Source organism: Xenopus tropicalis, chromosome 4 (genome assembly GCF_000004195.4).
Source record: "Xenopus tropicalis strain Nigerian chromosome 4, UCB_Xtro_10.0, whole genome shotgun sequence".
Lineage (NCBI taxonomy): Eukaryota > Metazoa > Chordata > Amphibia > Anura > Pipidae > Xenopus > Xenopus tropicalis.
In genome coordinates, this window is record NC_030680.2 from 66,638,621 (window position 1) to 66,657,945 (window position 19,325).

Here is a 19,325-nt window from a genome sequence, read left to right on the forward strand (position 1 = left end):
TTTGAATGGTTTATGAAAATATATTTTAGAAAGTAAGTTTTTAGCTGATTAAAGGCAGAGACTAAACATATTATGAATGTAAATATGCTGGTTAGTGTTGAGCATAGATACATATTAACCATTTAACAACAACAGATGTGGTAGGAAATAAAATATGTAAACTTAATAAAAATTTGCAGAAATAAGAATAAAAAGTTTAATGTAACAGTTTATAAATGCTCATTTATCAGTTTATTACATTGTGAACTTTAACTTTTAAGTCCAACCTGAAGGTGGTGCGTGGTGCTGTTTTTTTGAGCAATATTACTGCTTTTTTAGTTACAATTTATGACATACAGTATGCTACTGGTAGAACTGACAAAAGCACACAATCTTCTGCTGCCAGTTGAGCCTCTGTTGGGGTTATTTAATAAAAATATAGGTCTAGTTAGGGCAGAGTTTACCTGGTCAAACTTATATATACTGTATATACTCGAGTATAAGCCTAGTTTTTCAGCACCCAAAATGTGCTCAAAAAGTCACCCTCGGCTTATACTCAAGTCGGGTGCCATGGGTCCCTCCAGACTAGCACCCTCTCTCCTTTGTGTGCAAATTAGGCCACCTGCAACCAGACCCTCCAGTGCCCTGGACCGCTCCCAAATTTATCTTCATCTACCATCCTCACCTGTCCCATTCTGCACTAGACATTTCACTTTATATTCTATATAAACTATATATAGTTTTGAAGGCTTTTTGCTTGGTTGCTGAGTACTCTTAAGGTATCATTGTTGATAAAACAATTGTTTTTGTTGACCCTCCACTTACAGAGCTAGTTTACAGTTTTTATTTGAAATAAATATTTAAAAACATATACCCCACTGATGCCTCATTTAATGTAATTTTATTGGTATTTATTTTAATGAAACTTAGCAGTAGCTGCTGCATTTCCCACCCTAGGCTTATACTCGAGTCAATAAGTTTTTCCAGTTTTCTTAGGTAAAATTAGGTACCTCGGCTTATATTCGGATCGGCTTATACTCGAGTATATACGGTATATTATAAATTATATAAATCATATATTATTTCTACATTATATGTTAAAGCTATTTATTACATTTCCCCTTTAGTTTTGTCACAAGTTATTTCTATAGAACACTTGTTGTAGTGGGACACTAATGGTACCAGAAGTGTCAGTGGTTTGATTAAACTAAATCTCAGGGAAACTTGCTGAAGCCTAGCATACCAATGTTCAGTATATTGCATCCTCCCAAAGCGTCTGTTTCCTACAAGTAAAGCGTATAGCATGTGATAAATAAGACTATGGTTAGTCAGCCTTGGAAAGAAATTAATATTCCACTAGTACACATGTTCATCAAGTGCAGTGAGCAAAGTGCAATTTTTAAGAGGAATCAACAAGTTTTATTTCTCCCACAATGCAGTGTTTTTCTCAGATTTCCAGCGTCAACATGGTCTCAAAAAGGGCAATGCGACCATCTGACGACATTTCCGGTGTTTGTTGTGCAAGTGATGTCAGTGGCCAAAGGGAAAGGGAGGAAGGACTGAGTGCAAATATATGGAAGTTCAATGAGCGCATTTTGAAGCAAGTTTTACCTAAAAGTGACTTTGGGGAGCACAACTGCACTTGCAACCCTACCATGTTCTGAGATACATCTACACGTAGCCTTTTTTTCAAGGAAATTGGCAACAATGATGTGAAATAGCTGTATATACTTCATTATGTGCATCTTCATTCTGCTTTTAATGTTGAAATATATATAGCAGGTTGGAGGAATATATGGAGACTAAACAAATCATAGAACACCCCTTTCCCAGATATATTAAAGCAGGACTTTAGTGAACAACATATGTATCTATAAGGCAGACCTTAAGAAGAATTTATATACATGGTTACTAATTAGAAATACCATCAACTTGGGAATCATTCTTCTTGCATACTGTCCTCATGTGTCCCTGAAACCAGAGTCAATCAGACAGAATTTACAAAATGGCACTAACATAAACAAAGTGTTAATAAGTATATTAGTATATAATAAGTATATGTTGTTTGTATTTCACTGTATTCAGGCTTTTTCCCCTCCATTTGTAAAAAAAAAATAGAAGTATATTGGTCTTTGGTGAACACAAATAGTCCTAATATTATTATATATATATATATATTTGGATAAAATTTTTAATAAGCCCCCAAAATAATTTTTTAATTTGTGTGTGTCTCTATACATAGGGCTGCTGAACTGTTTTCATTTACATACAAAAATAATGTTATAGCCTCCTCTAAATGGTAAGCTGTTCTCTGTGTGGTTATTATAGCAGTTTATATACAAGAGTTGCTTTTTCACTAAGATTCAGCTGAATTAAATAATAGGGAACCCATGCCCATTGTTTCATTTACTAAAGAGGTCATTTGTCATGTGAGTTATAATTATGTCTGGCTGTCTAAAGTGGTAGTTCAACTTCAAGTACACTTTTAGTAATGTTTAGTATGTTATAGAACTCTTACCAACATTTCAACTGACCTTCATCTTACATTTTGTATAGATTTTGAATTATTTGCTTTTTTCTTCTGACTCTTTCAAAAGGGGGTTCACTGACCAAGGCTATTGCTCTGTGAGGCTAGGGGACAGATGACTTAATGCACTGAGCTTGCTTAGCAAAGTTATGTATATAAAAGATTATCTGCCTTGGAACTCAGTGAGCATTTTTGTCATTTTATTTTAGGTCTAGCAATTAAGTGTAACCTTTTGTCAGAGGAATTAGCAACACGTAACATAAAGGAAAAAGTATAAAATATTTAAAATGCTGGCAGAGTACAAAGTAGAACAAAGATCTGGCTGAATAAATATATATTCATAACCATAACTGCCACAATATCATTATCAAGCCCAAACAACTGTGCAATATCTACAATATATAGAAGTTTCGATCTATTTATTTGTTTAAGTAAAATAACCTTGCGCATTGTCATGTCACCTGTAAAGAAGAGATTTTTGCCTTTTTTTAGTTCAAGCATTCTAAGCATTGCAGTCCAAATGTTTCCTACAGGGTTAGACCCATAAAATATATTTGTAGCAGTCACCATGCTACAGTGTTTTGAAAATATTTCAAACAGGAAATCACCCTAAAATCTTATTCTGATTACATCCCATAGCATTATCAGCCCAAGAGAAAAGTGTAGATTCTGTATAGGAACAGCAAGAATGGGGTCAGGTCCATCAACAGCATCAAAACATTTGAGGGTACTGTAACTCCTTGACTTCTGCCATTTTGAATCATTATCTCAATCTCCCTTATAACATAAAAATGCATGATTTTTTTACTGTGATGAAAAATGGTTACTTTGCTCTGACAACTCTATATCTGTGGCACCTGCAGAAGTTCCTTTTTTTTACTAACAGTAATAAAAAGTTCCTTGTCAGAAAATACATTAGCGAAGTGGGCATTGTAATTATTCTGGTTACTTACAAACTGATTAGATGGCTGTTTTTATGGCTAAGTTGGTGATTGGTCTGAAGGTGACAAGCAATAAATGCCTTAAAGCTAGGGCTGAATTAGGTATCTCAAGGGAAAAGAAGTTTAGGTCAATGTTGCTATCAGAGCTCTAAATATATAGAATTTATTGGGCACTGGATATACCCCCATTAATGACCAATACCTTGAACTTATATCTTCTTGCCCTTTTGCATTTCATTGGACAAAAATGTAAAGGGTTTTTTCTGAAATTAACAAAAGTTTTTACTTGGAATAAAGATTATTTTCCAGGTATGTTGATATTAATGAAGGCACATAACATGGACATTACAAGTTAAACCACACTGTAGTAGAGATCACCTTCAGGACCTGCTTTATTTGTCTGTTTGGCAATTATATTTGTTTTCTCAAGAGATTGCTTCTCCTTCTTTTCCCCACCAGTGTTGACACCATCTTTTACCATACTGTAACTTGTAGTTGTCATGTAAATGCTTCTTCTTTGGGCCTCATGCCCACACTTACATAGTCTTTTAAAGGCAGTACGAAACTTCTGGGACATAAGATTGTAGATGACAGGGTTGATGGCACTGTTGGCATAGACACAAATGCGGCAAAAAAGAAGGAACCAAGGATCTAGGTAAGGTTTGTCCATAAAGGAGTTGACCAAAACCAAGGTTCGGTAGGGCATCCAGAGAAGTGCAAATAAAACAACCACAACTGCCAACATTTTTGTTACCTGCAAGACAAAATGACAAAGATTATTTATCAACTTCAGTTTCACTTTTTATGTTGCTGATAATATTATTTATCATTAAAGCACAACTGAAGTTGCTGTGCCACTTGTGTTCTCATAAAGACTCTACAGATCAAAGAATCAATGCAAAGCTCTAATAACTTTTCTAAAACATATCCATGGGACACAATCATTGTGTAGACAGTTATACACAGACACTTCACTCAAGTTATTACACAGTAGCCTCATGCTATATATACATAGATATATTATATTTGGATTTTATTATCCACGATGCTTAGGACCTGGGTTTTGCAGATAAAGGGCCAAATTCAGTTGGATGAGAAAAACTTATCTCATAATTTTTACAAAGACCCAGATGAAATTTAATGAGAAAAACGGATCTCACTGTTTATCACATAAAAACTCTGTTGAAGTCTATGGGAAAAAAAGGTGAATTATAAGAAATGTTTTTCTCCTCAAATTGAAACTCTCCCATTGTTTTCACACAATAAATTAGTTTTGACACACACATGATTTTATGTAGTTTTTTTTTCCATCACTGTACTGTTTTATTATTACAGAGAAAAACTGAATAAGAAATAATAATTTACATAAAATACAGCCCATACCTGTGTTTACTCCCCCCCCCCCCCTACACTGAATATTTTCCGTCACAACCATGGCTAATAAACAGGCTTTGGGGCACATTCATCAAAGTGTGAGTTCGAATCCCGAAATGGGAAAAATTCGGATTAGATACAATCATTTCCGATGATCGCAAATATCCTGAAAATTCTTACGAAAAAATCGTAATAGTCACGATAATATTGTATTGGCGATCCGAAAGTCAAGAAATTTTCGTATCGAACTATCGTAAACGGCTTTCTGCATGATTTTGGAAGCCTCCCATAGGACTTAATGGCACTCTGCAGCTCCAACCTGGCCCAAGGAAAGTCTAATATGCTAAGATATTGTGGTAGGTATTTTTTATGGATTTCCTTGACCTGATCTGATAATTAATTCCTGAATTTCATTTACCGAATACATATATATTTTTTCTATGTATTTAGTATCATGCTGCATAGTAGTCTGTGACCTCACTTTATATATACCCAGGCACATATGTAATTATAAATTGTAGTTATGCTGCCATCAAAAATGTACCACTGCTTGTTTATATGGATGCACTTTGCCCTATGTTGTCTGATTCATAAGGTGTGGGTTTTTTTTTTAATTGTTCAAGGCTTTCAAGGTTTTTTCTTTTATCACATTGCTGAATGGGTGAGCTCAGTTTTTGGTCATCTCTCTTTATGTCCATAGTGAGTGTATCGTTCATTTTGATGATACATGTGGTTGTTGAATCTGCCTTGCCCTGTGTTGGATTTTATAGGCAGGCGTTCTTTTACATGCAAGGGCACACCACTGTGCATAAAATATGTGTATGTATATTTGTATATAAACACATAAAAATATATGAATATTTATATCACTCAGCAAATGCAAAGCATTATGTATAGACACATAAAAATAATGCATGATATACAGTGTATATCTGGAAACAGTCTACTTTCTAATTACAGAGCTCTGCACATCAATAGTAACCATGGCACTGAGCCTGTAGCTTAAAAACTGGGTTCTCCTCTACCTCTCAGCAAACTGTTTGATGTTGCCTTAATGGATTCCACTCACAATTCATCTCTTATCTCAATTTAAAAAATGATAGAGGGAAACCCCAATTAATTTCAACAATTTCAGCCTTTTATAAATCAGCCTTGGGTATTTTGATGGTGAAATCTTTGCAGTGCACTGTAGTTTCATCAGCAATGTCAAAGTGCTTCAGTGGATGAAGGAAGCGAACCGAATAATACACTTTCACTGATTGTGTGGTTTAACCCTCTAAATGTCAGGAATAGTAAAATCTGCAGCGCTAGCATAAAGGCGCAAGAATGTCAGCAACATAGATTTTACAGTTCTTGGTTCAACATTGTTCTATGTATAGCCGTGCAATACTAGCAACAGGAAATGCGGTAAGATTTTAGTGACATAACAAGGGTTAAATAGGAGTCAAAAAGTTCTGGCACCCACGGCAAGGGCTGCCATTTGTGCCCCTTCCCATCTTGGTTTTCCTTTACCATTTTTATCCCAGTCTTTCCATGACTAAAGGGCTCCTCCAAAACTGCATAGTGGGCTGCGTCGCCTAAACAGATCAGTCAGAAGGGAAGGAGGGGGTGAAAGAGTGAGTATATCCATGCATTTTGTAAGCATATTTCTATATGTTGCTGGGGCTGGAGGCTGTGCAGTACTGTTTGGGATGGGAGGCCAATAGACAGTATTTCCTTTGGCAGTTTTGTTCAAAGGAGGGCTGAACTAGTTTAACCAACCTGTCTGCTGTGGGCAAGCTGCTCTTGTTAAATTAAGAATACTTATATCCATATAAGTTTCTCTAAGGGGCATATTTATTATGCTGTGTAAAAAACGGCGAGAAAATCCGCCACACATCTGGCGTAATATCCGGCGTTCAGACAGCGATCTTTTCCATTTATTTTACACAGCTTTTTACTCCGTTTTTCCGGCGAATTAGTTTTACACAGCATAATAAATACGCCCCTAAATGTTCAGTTAAATATATGAGCCTAACTTATATTACACAGAAAGTCAATGTACTGTATATAAACATCATGAAAGCTGCTGTATATAAATATAATGAAAGCTTACAGGGCAAGTGTGCTGGAGCCCTATGTGTCACAAATATTGATGAGCCTCTCAAGGCAACTTCCACAATTTCACTGAAATCGCGCCGCTGCGTATGCCATCCCACCGGCGATTTAGATTTTCGCGGTGGGATCGCATTTCGGGGAGATTAGTCGCCCGCGAACAGGGAGATTTGTCGTGGGCGACTAATCTCCCCGTGTGTCAGAGCCCTTATACTGAGTAAAACAGAGTGGTATGTATTTTGTTTTAACACTTAAATATAGCTCATTTACTAACAATGGGCAAATTTACACCTGGGCAGCAACCCATAGTAACCAATGAGTAATTAGCCAGCTGCAATTAGAACAATGAAAACACACTTATTGCCCAGGTGCAGAAGTGCCCAGCTTTGATATATGAGCCAGAGCAGTATTCAAAGGGACTGTTTTCCTATAAGAATGCGTTATGGGAGATACCCTGCTCTAGTTGGACACATAATCAGAGTTAGAGCAATAGTTATGCTCCATTTGTTTCTGTGCATTTCCTAATTCCTGCAGGAGATGTTACTGGATATTCTGTTGAGTCTGACCCCTTATGAACTGATTTTAGGGGATCAGCCAAATGTTTAAAGAGATTTGCTTACGGGCTGACCTGGAAGCACCGCTGCAGCAACCCATCTCTTCCGTCAGACAATTTATCCCTAGTCAACAGCGGAAAATCTTTAACTAGTTGCACTGGACACAATCACAACTCATGTTGTTCTTTGCAAATTGAAGAGAAACATGCCATAAATATAACAGGAATTCATTTCTTTTGATGCATGTTAGTACAAATTGTTTTTAACACAGCAGTACAAACAGATATTTAAGGCACCCTGCTCAGACTATTTACAAAAATTCAATGAGCCAAATAGTTTCTGGGCAAATGACTGCTGTGTGATCAGTTCATTATTTTTCCGCTCCATGCAGTCTGAAACATCTTTTTAGTTTACATAGTAACTGTTCTTAAAAAAATGAATAAATTCTTATTCTAGTGCATGTCACAGAATAATCTGGTGTGCAGCAATAACATTCTCGTATTGTTAAAAAAATTAATGAAAACAAATACAGACTCTCGCACAGCACAAAGTTCAGATAATGCAAATGCAATTGAAAAGGTTCAAGTAAGAACGAAATTTGCCAGTGATGAAGTTACTTGGTGAATTTTCACTCTGTAAATTTACCAGTTGGTTTGTCAAGCCTTTACCTCCAAAAAAATAAAAAAATCAAAATCTTTACTTGGCTGGTTTCTTCTACCATTGGTCTCTGTTTTTATAGTTTAGTAAAAAGCTGATGAAAGTCATTATTTATCCTTATGGCAGTAGCTTATAAACTGGTATCATTTGGTATCATTTGATAAGCACAGAATGGAATCTCATTGTTCCACATGGCTTACAAGCTTTCTATTTGATTGTTGTAAAAAGCTGGCTACAGATACAGGGGACTATGATGGTGATTTCCAGGTACCCACATGGGTGGCTGTATCTAGCAAGCCAAGATCAACCATTTGGTTTGGAAGGAAGTGGATTCTGGTGAACTTGGACTTACTGCTTATGTTTTAAAAATCCCAGCAAGTTGTTACATATAGGCGCATTCAGTCATTGCTAGGTTCCACTTATATAAACCCTGTCTCAATTTCCAGTCTCAGCATTAAGGTTTTTCTCAACCAGTTACCTTGTCTTGTTCCAGGCTCGTCTTGTCCCTGCCTTGTCCACCCTATCCCATTCTTCTTTTTCTGTGCCTAAAAGACACATCCACCCTGACTCCAGTTTTTAGGGGATTATCCCCTAAATTATCCCCTTATATTATAGCATCTACCTCTTGAACTGAAAAATGATACAGGGCCTATTGCCTTTTTAGTTTTGTACCTGGATGATATATTTGCAGATGGAGGGGCCTTTGCACCATCTAAGCAAAAGAGCCCTAGTTTTATAAGATGCCTGAAATCACCACAGGACATTTTTAGTATTTCCTTGGTTTTAAAATTCTGTGTGTTCTGAATTCACTGGGTTTATTATAAATGAGTAAATAAAAGATGATACAATACATGCTTTTACCACTCTTTTAACTGTACATTTGGTAAAAGAAAGAGCTGCCTGTTAAGACAGTTACGACAAAGTATTAATAATGCATTTTATCATGTGTAGTATTGTCTGTTTTATGCTCTGTAAATCCCAACCACCTCTAGATTGAGTGAATTTCTTCTTTCATTTACTTCCTTGCAATAATGTTATTCATTTAAATCAAGAAATAAAAGAGTAGAATAATCCAGTCTCCCAGCAGGAGTGCATGACACATCATTTCTCATCCTCTACAAAGCAACATCCCTTCTGCAGGTGTCTTTATTCCTCCTTTTAATAAACAATACAGTGACAGATAGAGAAGAGGGACAATTTGTAATGAATGTCTGACTTACTGCAAGTAAATCCTATTTCCGTTCTATTAATGCTGGCTGCTTGTAATCTCAGTGTTGTACAAATATTCAGCTCAACACCTCTGGGGTCAGGCTGGCCTGCATGGCGGGTTGTCATTTGCCCCCCAGGGCTCATCACAGTTTAATGACTTCTAACCTTTGCCTGAAGCTATCACAGCTGCAATTTAAGCCATCGCTCACATTCTAGTTCATGAAAAATGCACTCTGTGAATTTATAGGTTATTGACTGGCCAGCAAATAATGACAATATCTTCTTATTGCAGATTCCACAAGTATTCTTCCAATTAAAGGTCCCTTAAGCTCAAGATGTTAATATATTTTTCTCATACATGGGGAATTATTAATTTTGTGTTAGGTAAAGGTATTCATAAGAATGGACTACATTTTGTTTTGCTATCTTTTACACAGGTAATTGCAAGGCCATGACTTAAAGATTTCTTCTTTCATTAATCATTAATGATTTCATTAGTTTTCATTAATGCATAGGAGTAGGAGCTATCCTGTCTGAGGTATCCTTCATCTACTTCAACAGAACACAACAATGTTCTAAAGCAGTCCATAGTGAATTCCTCTACTAAAAGAATTACAGTAGAACCCATGTTTTACATTCACTGTGGACCAGAAAAAATAGTGTAAAATCCGGCGAAATGATTACTCTGTATAGGCAGATAGGAGATGTTCTTTTTTTCCCATAAAATCAGCGCACCAGAGCATAGTATCCAAGGCTATTGTGATACTAATATCCAGGGTCCGATTGGGCCACCGGAACACCGGGAAAAATCCCGGTGGGCCCCAACGGCCAAGACCCAACCCTTGCCGTCGCTCCCCCTGCCCGATTGTTCCTCCCCTGACGCGGTAAATTTATGCGCGCTCGGGGAGGACGTCGGGTGGGGGACCCTGGGGAGGTTAGGGGATGCCCCGGTGGGCCCTGCACCCCCCACTCCAACCCTGCTAATATCTACAGTTAGGGGCTGATTTACTAAGACACGAATTTGAATTGGAAAAATTCAGATTGGAAAACGAACATTTTGCGACTTTTTCGTATTTTTTTGCGATTTTTCCGGCGCCTTTACGACTTTTCGGAAATTGTTGCGACTTTTTCGTTACCAATACGATTTTCGCGAAAAAACGCGAGTTTTTCGTAGCCATTACGATTCGCTTGTATCTTGTCGCGACTTTTTCGTATTGAGCGCTCGTAAGCGGCGGACGAAACTTTCAGACTTAGCATGATTTTGGAAGCCTCCCATAGGACTCAATGGCACCCTGCAGCTCCAACCTGGCCCAAGAAAAGTCACCATACTGAAGCTTGAATGAATCCGAACGCTACGAAAAAATCGCAACATTTTGAGCAACTTTCAGAATGGCTACGAAAAAGGCGCGACTTTTCGCGCAAGTTTTAACGCTACGAAAAAATCGCCAGATTTTGCGCAACATTCGGATGGCAACGAAAAAGTCGCGATAATTTTCCGAAAAAATCGCTAAATACCGATCATTACGAAAAAAACGCAATCGGACGCATTGGGCCGGTTCGTGAGTAAGTAAATGGGCTCCTAAGTGTTGATGTTGGTATATATAGTTTATGCATGTGAGTGTATAGATAGGTCAGTATAGATCTGTGTGTGCTGGGTTTACTTGGAAGCATTGAGCTTCATGGACTTCGGTCTTTTTTCAACCTGAATTAACAGGTAAAATTGGAGTTTCACTGTATAGGATCTCCCATATATAAATGCCAAAGCACATTCAGTATATAAAATAGACAATACAAATAAAGCACCTTACTGGTTGCACCCCTTTCCTTGCTAGTAACACAAAATGGAAGTTGCCAGGCAACTCCAAGTTTACCTTAGTTTTCACAGTAACTCAGAAACATAGAATCTATGGTACTGGTATTTATGTCTTTGCATTAAAGGAAAACTATGACCCCAGAATGAATACTTAACCAAAGGATAGTTTACATTATGTTTAATGACACAATGAATAAAGAATCTCGCCAAACTGGAATTTATATATATATCAGTGATGGGCTGTGTGCTCCCTCAGAGATCACATGACCAGAAATAATGCAGCTCTAAAGCTGGCCATACACGTGGCGATCTGACGATGTTTCGTACGACCATCGGTCGCACGAAACATCGTCAGATCCGCCACACACCATTCAGGGCTGAATCGGCAGGTAAGGAGGTAGAAACAATAGGATTTCTACCTCCTTCTGCCGATTCAGCTCTGAAGGGAGAATTTTGGTCAGGCGTCTTCTATGGCGCCCGATCAAAATTTTCTAACCTGGCCGATCGACGAGCCGACCGATTTCAGCAGCTTCCTGCGACATCGGTCGGCTCGCTGACATACCATACCAGACACGCACCGATTATCGTACGAAACGAGGTTTCGTACGATAATATCGGTGCGTGTATGGCCACCTTAACTGTAACAGGAAGTAGTGTGGAAGCAAAAGACAGAACTCTGTCCATTCATTGGCTGATGTGGCCTAGCATGTATGTGTGCCTTGGCTTGTTTGTGTGCACTGTGAATCCTATAATCCCAGGAGGCAGTCCTTAATTCCTAAAATGGCAGTTTTCTATTAAAGATTACCAAATGGCTCATGTGATTAAAAAATAATATTTTTATGAAATGGTTTATTTAGATGAAGCAGGGTTATAACTTATGAGCTGGTTTATATGATTTTTTTAAAGAGATCTACATTGTTCAGGGGTATAGTTTTCCTTTAAATTCTAAATTCTGTTATAAAATGTACTGACTGTGCACCCATTCTGTCTCTTCTTTTATTATACAATTCATTCAATATCAGATAAACCCTCATGGTACTACTTGGTTAACAGTTGATTAAAAATATGTTTAAAGGCTTTCAGGATTCAGAGGTTCCCTGCTTCTTGCATGTCCCAAAACCTTGGAATTTCCTCTTAATCATTAAATGCATCACTTCAAGTCCCCTGTGCTGTTCTCTTAATTGCAAAAGTGCTGAATACTCTGAGAATGAAATGGAATTAATTGAAAAAATGGAAAAAACTGCTTTATGCTGATATCACACAAGCTTAAACGGTCTGAAACGAGCTTTCTGAATGCAGTGGATACAATTAAAACTGATGTTTTGAAATGGCAGCTTTTAGAGGTGCTAAAAATGGTCATTAGTAATTTGCATTAAAGTGGGATGGCTGACCAGGGTACGAACTATAATGTACCAGCTGCTGTTATCAGTTATGAAATATGATGTACCGCTATGGAACCTGTTATCCAGAATACTCAGGATCTGTAGTTTTCTGGATAAGGGGTCTTTCCATAAGTTGAGATTTACTAAAAATGCTAACATTTCTCATTTTTTTATTTTAAAATTCGAATAAACTTGTTTCCACGCATGTCTGAAATTTACTAAAAAATCTGAAATGAAAAAGTCTGCAGAGCAAAAAGTCATAGAAAAGTGGTGAAAATTCAAGATTTCTCGAATTGTCACAGAAAAAAAATCCTCATAAATTGGAAACTTCCAAAGTATCAAAGCAAAAGAAGGTTCCTCCAGGGAAGGGACATTGACTTCTACATGAACTTGGAAAGTTTTAGCTGGCGAATTGTCAGATTCAGATTTTTAGCCATTTCTACGCATAGGAAATCTTGGAAAAAAGCCAACTGTTAGTAAATGGCCCCCTTAGTCTACTAAAAAATCATTTAAACATTAAAGGAATACAGTCATGGAAAAACATGTTTTTCTCAAAACACATTAGTTAATAGAGCTTCTAGAGCAGAATCCTGCATTGAAATCTGTTTTTTAAAAGCGCAAACAGATTTTTTTATATTTGATTTTTGAAGTTTCACATGGGGCTAGCCATATTCTTCATTTCCCAGGGTGCCACGGCCATGTGACCTGTACTCTGTTAAACGTCAGTCACACTTTACTGCTGAGCTGCAAGTTGGCATCATATCACCCCCCTTCCAGCAGCTGATCAGCAGAACAATGGGAAGGTAGCAAGATAACAGCTCACAATCGATATCAGAATAGCACTCTAAAGTAAGAAATCCAAGTCTGCCTTGGGACTCCTCCAGTTATACGGGAGTAGGAGAAACAATAAGTTACCTGAAAGCAGTTCTAATGTGTAGCGCTGGCTCCTTCTGAAAGCTCAGACTCAGGCACAATGCACGGCGCCTACACACCAATATTACAGCTAAAAAAATACATTTGTTGGTTCAAGAATAAAATTTCAAATGGTAGAGTGAATTATTTGCTATGTAAACAGTGTAATTTAAGAATAAAAAGTATACCAAAAAAATCACGACAGAATCTCATTAAATAAAGCCAATATGATAATAAGAATAAATAAAATCTTAGTTTTTAGAAATGAAATTTTAAAAATGTAATTTATTTGTTTAAAATAACGCTCATAACTTGGAGCTTTCTGGATAACTGGTTGAACGGACCCATACCTGTATGTGTAAATCTGACACACCTTTCTCTTTGTTATCAAATATTAGTCTCTTAATCTACACACTTTACCACTGCCATTACAGCTACAGAGGAGCTTCTCAGAACTGCATTTCATTCATATTCATTAAAATAATTGCAAAGTGGATAATTTTCATGCTATTATAACACCCGTAAAGTATATTGTTAGCCTTTTAGTGACTTTCCCATAATTAGCTAAATATATGGTAATGTTCTAGTGAATTAATTTAACTGCCTAATAATAGCAAGAATAATAGAGAACAGGTCAAACTGAGAATATTCCAACCCCAACTGATATGTTAATTGATCTGTACAGCAGGATACAATAGGCATGCCATCATTATGTATGTTAGTTTTCAAACATTTAATTTATTTAAGCTATGACTTTATTTATAAAACTAAATAGCTTGGTATGAGGAAAACACTTACTGGTTTCCTAATGTCCTATAGGAAGGAACACATCTCCAACAGAGCACGGCTGTGCAGTCAGAAAATACTATCTTTAATAATTATTCAAAATGTCATCAAAATGTAAAACTAAAATAAAACTATGATGCTGTAATGTACAATGTAAGTATGATGCTGTAATGTACAATGTACTTAAGAAGCAATAGCAATATTTAAATCAGCATAAATTGTTGCAAGGAAATGAAAGTATGATGTTGTAGATAGGGCTGCTGCTCCAGAATGCTAGAATGCTCCAACTAGAATCTTTCATGTAAGGAACATATTAACGTTAAGGCAAAATGGTATTTCGAAATGTTTTCTATAATAATATAGGTATGGGTTCAGGCCCGGATTTGTGGAGAGGCCACAAAGGCCCGGGCCTAGGGCGGCAGAAGTTTAGGGGCGGCATGCCGCCCCGCCGCAAAACATTTTTTAAATTTGGCTCCCATACGGAGAAGTCGGGACCTCTCCCCACTGCTCCGTATGGGAGTTTAAAGGAGCGCATGCGCACTGGTGGGGTCGCTTTCACGCATGCGCACGGGGGCGCTTTCGCGCATGCGCACGGGTGGGGAGGGGGCGTCCGACAGGGGCGGCCTCGGGACGCCCAAAACAGAAATCCGGCCCTGTATGGGTTCCCTTATCCAGAAACCTGTTATCCAGAAAACTCTGAATTACAGGAAGGCTACCTCCCATTGAGCCCATTTGAAGCAAATAATTCAAATGTTTAAAAATAATTTCCTTTTTCTCTATAATAATAATAATAAAACAGTAGCTTGTACTTGATGGGAACTAAGCTGCTTGAATTCATATTGGTGGCAAAACAATCATATTAGCAGACATTTTCTGTTTTCTATAATATTTGTTTTTTTATAGAGATCACTGATATTCAGATATCTAAACTTTAATTGTTATAATGGTTGGTTATTATATTAATTGTGATTATAAAATGCAAGCTGTGCTTTTTTTGCAATCTTCCTGATACATTTTGTATAATAGATTTGTTCATCTGGTTCTGATATCATTGAAGGATTGTTGGCATACCTGTTTTCTGGAGCTCAGGGCCCCCTTTGTTTTGAGACGATTGCTGGGTTTGTTGCCTTCTGTCTCTGACTCGGTTTTTTCTTTGGAACTTTTCTCTCTCCAGCGCTCAGTTGTGCTCTCAGGGTGCTGAGGAATGGGACTGAGAAACAAAATTCTGCCAATCAGACCATAAAGGATGGTGGCTACAAGCAGTGGTGTGACATAAAATATTGCAAAGTCAGCTAAATAGATCGGCAAGTAGAGGTTTCTAGAGACCTTGTAGCCGCACTCCACTTGTTGACTCTTGTTCACGTGGATATCCACCAGAAAGAACCAAAACATACAGTAAATTGAAGTAAAGATCCAAACAATGGCAATAATGCGTTTAGCCCGGGATACAGTGCAGACAGTCTGTGCTCTCATTGGATGGCAAATTGCAATGTATCTATGAAACAGAAACAAATACATTACTTGATTTCCTGAGCCAAATTTACTCATTCTTCACATATTCGTGCAAGATAGAATTTCATGAAGCTAAGCTTTGTATTTCCTTTTGCCAGCCTTATGTGCTGCTATATTGGAGGTAACTCTGTTTTTGTGGTTTTTACTGAATATGGCAACCATTTTGTGATGATTTTTTTCTTTTTTTTTTGCCAGGTGCATAACATAGTTAATACGCAGTGTCTTTTATTTTCTTTTTTTAACACAAATATAAATTAACAGAGAACTCTGGCTTCTGAACCAAAAATTGCTAAAGAACTCCACAAAGAAACCCCTAATATAGGTATCACTGTATTCTGTTACTTTAAAAAGTTCTTCTCTTTTAGCATCATTTAAAAAACTTGCCAGGGAGAAGGGACTAAAACACTGATATTACAAATTGTAACAACTTCAAAGCTTACAGACAGCATGCAGGAACTACATAACCCACAATGCATTTCACTGTGATGTTCCATTCCTTATTGACATCACCTGTGGAGGGATTTGGAAGATACAGGCTGAAGGCAGGCTGAGGACAGTCAACTATATTTTTTTTTTGAGTCAGTCAGATTAGCATTAGAACATGGGGCAGGCTTATGTAACTATTCCGAACCATATTATTATATTAAAAATCATAAAAAGGCTGCATATTTTTAATTAATGTATATTGAAAAGTTGCTTGAAATTATGTTTACTTTTCCATAAGCTTAAATGGGTTGTTCATCTTTTAGTTAACTATTAGTATGATGTAGAGAGAAATATTCTGAGACAATTTGCAATTGGTCTTCATTTTTTATTATTTGTGTTTTTTTAATTATTTCACTTTTTGTTTAGCAGCTCTCAAGTTTAGAATTTCAGCAGCTATCATGCAAACCACTCCCTTAGCAACCAGGGAGTGGTTTGCACGAGAAACTGATATATTTATAAACAAAAACATAAGTAATAAAATGTAAAAATAACAATAAAATTGTAGCCTTATAAAGCAATAGCTTTTGGGCTGCTGGGGTCAGTAATCCCCATTTTAAAGCTGGAAAGAGTCAGAAGAAGAAGGCAAATAATGCAAAAAGTATAACAAAATAAATAATGAAGACTAATTGAAATGTTGCTTGGAAATGGACATTTTATAACATACTAAAAGTTAATTTCATGTTGGACTACCCCTTTAAGTTGTGTTTGGGTGGCTTCCTCTTTAAATTCTTGCAGCATTGTTGAGGAGGAAAAAGTCAACAGAACCAACTGCTTCCATAATGGGTGGTGTTGGGCATCAGTACTGGCCACCATCACCATACTTTCTATATTAACGCAAAAGTAACCATCTCCAACCAAGAGTTTGGACAAAGGATAGGGAACTCCAAAAAATCGTTCTTTAACAGCCACTGTGTGGGATTCTATTATGCCACATGAAATAGTTCAAGTATTAGGGGACCTTGTTAAATATTATATTCTGGCATACCAGCAGTACTAACCAAGGGTGCTTTATTTCTAAGAAGCCATAACTAACAGGAAAAAATAAAATTACCCTTTATATTTTTATACTTGTGAAATACCATACAAGGCCAGTTTGAAGAGAACTGAATGCAAGCCATTTATAAACACTGGGCAAATTTGCACATGGGCAGTAACCCAAAGCCTGAAAAGAGCTAATCCTTGATTGGTCTCTATGGGTTACTGCCCAGGTGCAAATTTGCCCAGTGTTTATAAATGAGCCCCAGTGTGTTTTTGTTAACAACAGTTTTCTTTTATAGAAAATAATTGCCAGAAATGGCAGACATTTCATTTTATTTAGAGAGAACACTAAATTTAACCCCTTAAGTTTCTATGTTATTTCAATGCCTGTATTGTGATATTTTTATGATTACCTCTCAACAGTGAATGCTGTGATGGAACACGATGAGGCGTTGATTCCCAGATACTGGAAATAGGTTATTCCCAGGCAGCCAGCATGCCCATAAACCCACGTGCCTGCCAAACTGTCTGACACGTTGGGCAATCCAGCAGCTACCAAAACCATTAGATCAGCCACCGCCAGGCTAACTAAGTAACAGTTTGTTGGGGTTCTCATATCTCGAGTGGTGAACACAACCAGAACCACCATGATGTTTCCAATTATTCCAATGCCACATATAAATAAAACAAGGAAAACAGAGATAGCTTTGTACTCAATCATGCTAAAAACCATGTCATGGTTAGCCAAGGAGATATTAGTAGGGCTGTCAAACTTGCTGCTATTTTCCATTTTGCCAAAACTGTTACGTCTGAATAATGCTCAGGATTTGTTTTACTGGTGTCACTGCAAATCCTTCATTACACAGTGTTGTTTTGGAAGATCTTCAGGGTAAAACTTGAATGCAGAACATTTTCCAAAAATGCCTGTAATCTGACCACATAATGCAAGGTCCAATAGGTTCAAATCCAAAAACTGTAAAAATCTGAAAAAAAAAAAAAGATAGTAATAATGAATGAATGAATTAAAATACAGTACATAGCTGATGAATTCAAAGTAGACATCAAGTCATCAATTCTGAATAAATCCCACTGCAAAGGCCATATTGTGTTGCCAAAAGCTCATTAACTGTACTTTTCTATAATTACCGCCTGCCTCAAGTAGGTATTAATTTTTGCATAGACTAATGCGATATTTAGCGCATCTAAGTTTTTGTGAATCATGTGTTAGTGTAATTTCGGCACGCAAATTAACACATGCGGTAATACTGTAGTGAATCGCGCGCTAATTGACGTGTCTATTTTAATGCAAAAAAGCATGCAATAATAATTAATGCACTTTAGTGAATCAACCCTCATGTCTTTTTCTGTGACAATATCATATTTTTGAGAAAAAAATAAGAGAAAAAAGTTTAGAAAAAAAACAACTTTTAGTAAATGCCCCCCTTAGGGGCTGATTTACTAAGACACGAATTTGAATCCGAATTGGAAAAACGAACATTTTGCGACTTTTTCGTATTTTTTGCGATTTTTTCGGCGACTTTACGACTTTTCGGAAATTATCGCGACTTTTTCGTTACCAATACGATTTGCGCGAAAAAACGCGAGTTTTTCGTAGCCATTCCGAAAGTTGTGCAAAATCTGGCGATTTTTTCGTAGCGTTAAAACTTGCGTGAAAAGTCGCGCCTTTTTCGTAGCGTTAAAACTTGCGTTAACTTAAAAGGCGCAACGTTTCGCGCAAGTTTTAACGCTACGAAAAAATCGCGATTTTGCGCAACTTTCGGAATGGCTACGAAAAACTCGCGTTTTTTCGCACAAATCGTATTGGTAACGAAAAAGTCGCGACAATTTTCCAAAAAAATCGCAAAATACCGTTCATTACGAAAAAAACGCAATCGGACGCATTCGGCCCGTTCGTGGGTTAGTAAATGTGCCCCATAGTGTTGAACCCAGAGAAAGAATAGCCATGCTAAGGCAGAAACCGAGAGAGTAGAGTTGGGCTTGGTGAACGTCAAAAAAAGTAAATGATATAAGGAAGTGGAAGAATTTTGCAGCGTATATAGATATACTGTACAATAGCATTCTTCCAGAAATTACATCCAACCCCCCTCAAAAAAATTACAG

At 37.1% G+C, this 19,325-nt stretch overlaps 1 protein-coding gene across 1 annotated transcript; it reads right to left on the bottom strand.

Annotated features, from left to right (window-relative positions):
- Positions 1-1,040: 1,040 nt before the first annotated feature.
- On the bottom strand, positions 1,041-18,182 carry trhr2 (thyrotropin releasing hormone receptor 2). Its single transcript, XM_002936091.5, has 3 exons — positions 17,618-18,182; positions 15,300-15,723; positions 1,041-4,201 (listed from the first exon to the last, which is right to left on the bottom strand). The coding sequence occupies exons 1-3, from the start codon at positions 17,992-17,994 to the stop codon at positions 3,800-3,802; spliced, it is 1,203 nt and encodes a 400-aa protein (XP_002936137.2). The 5' UTR covers positions 17,995-18,182; the 3' UTR covers positions 1,041-3,799.
- Positions 18,183-19,325: the final 1,143 nt, after the last annotated feature.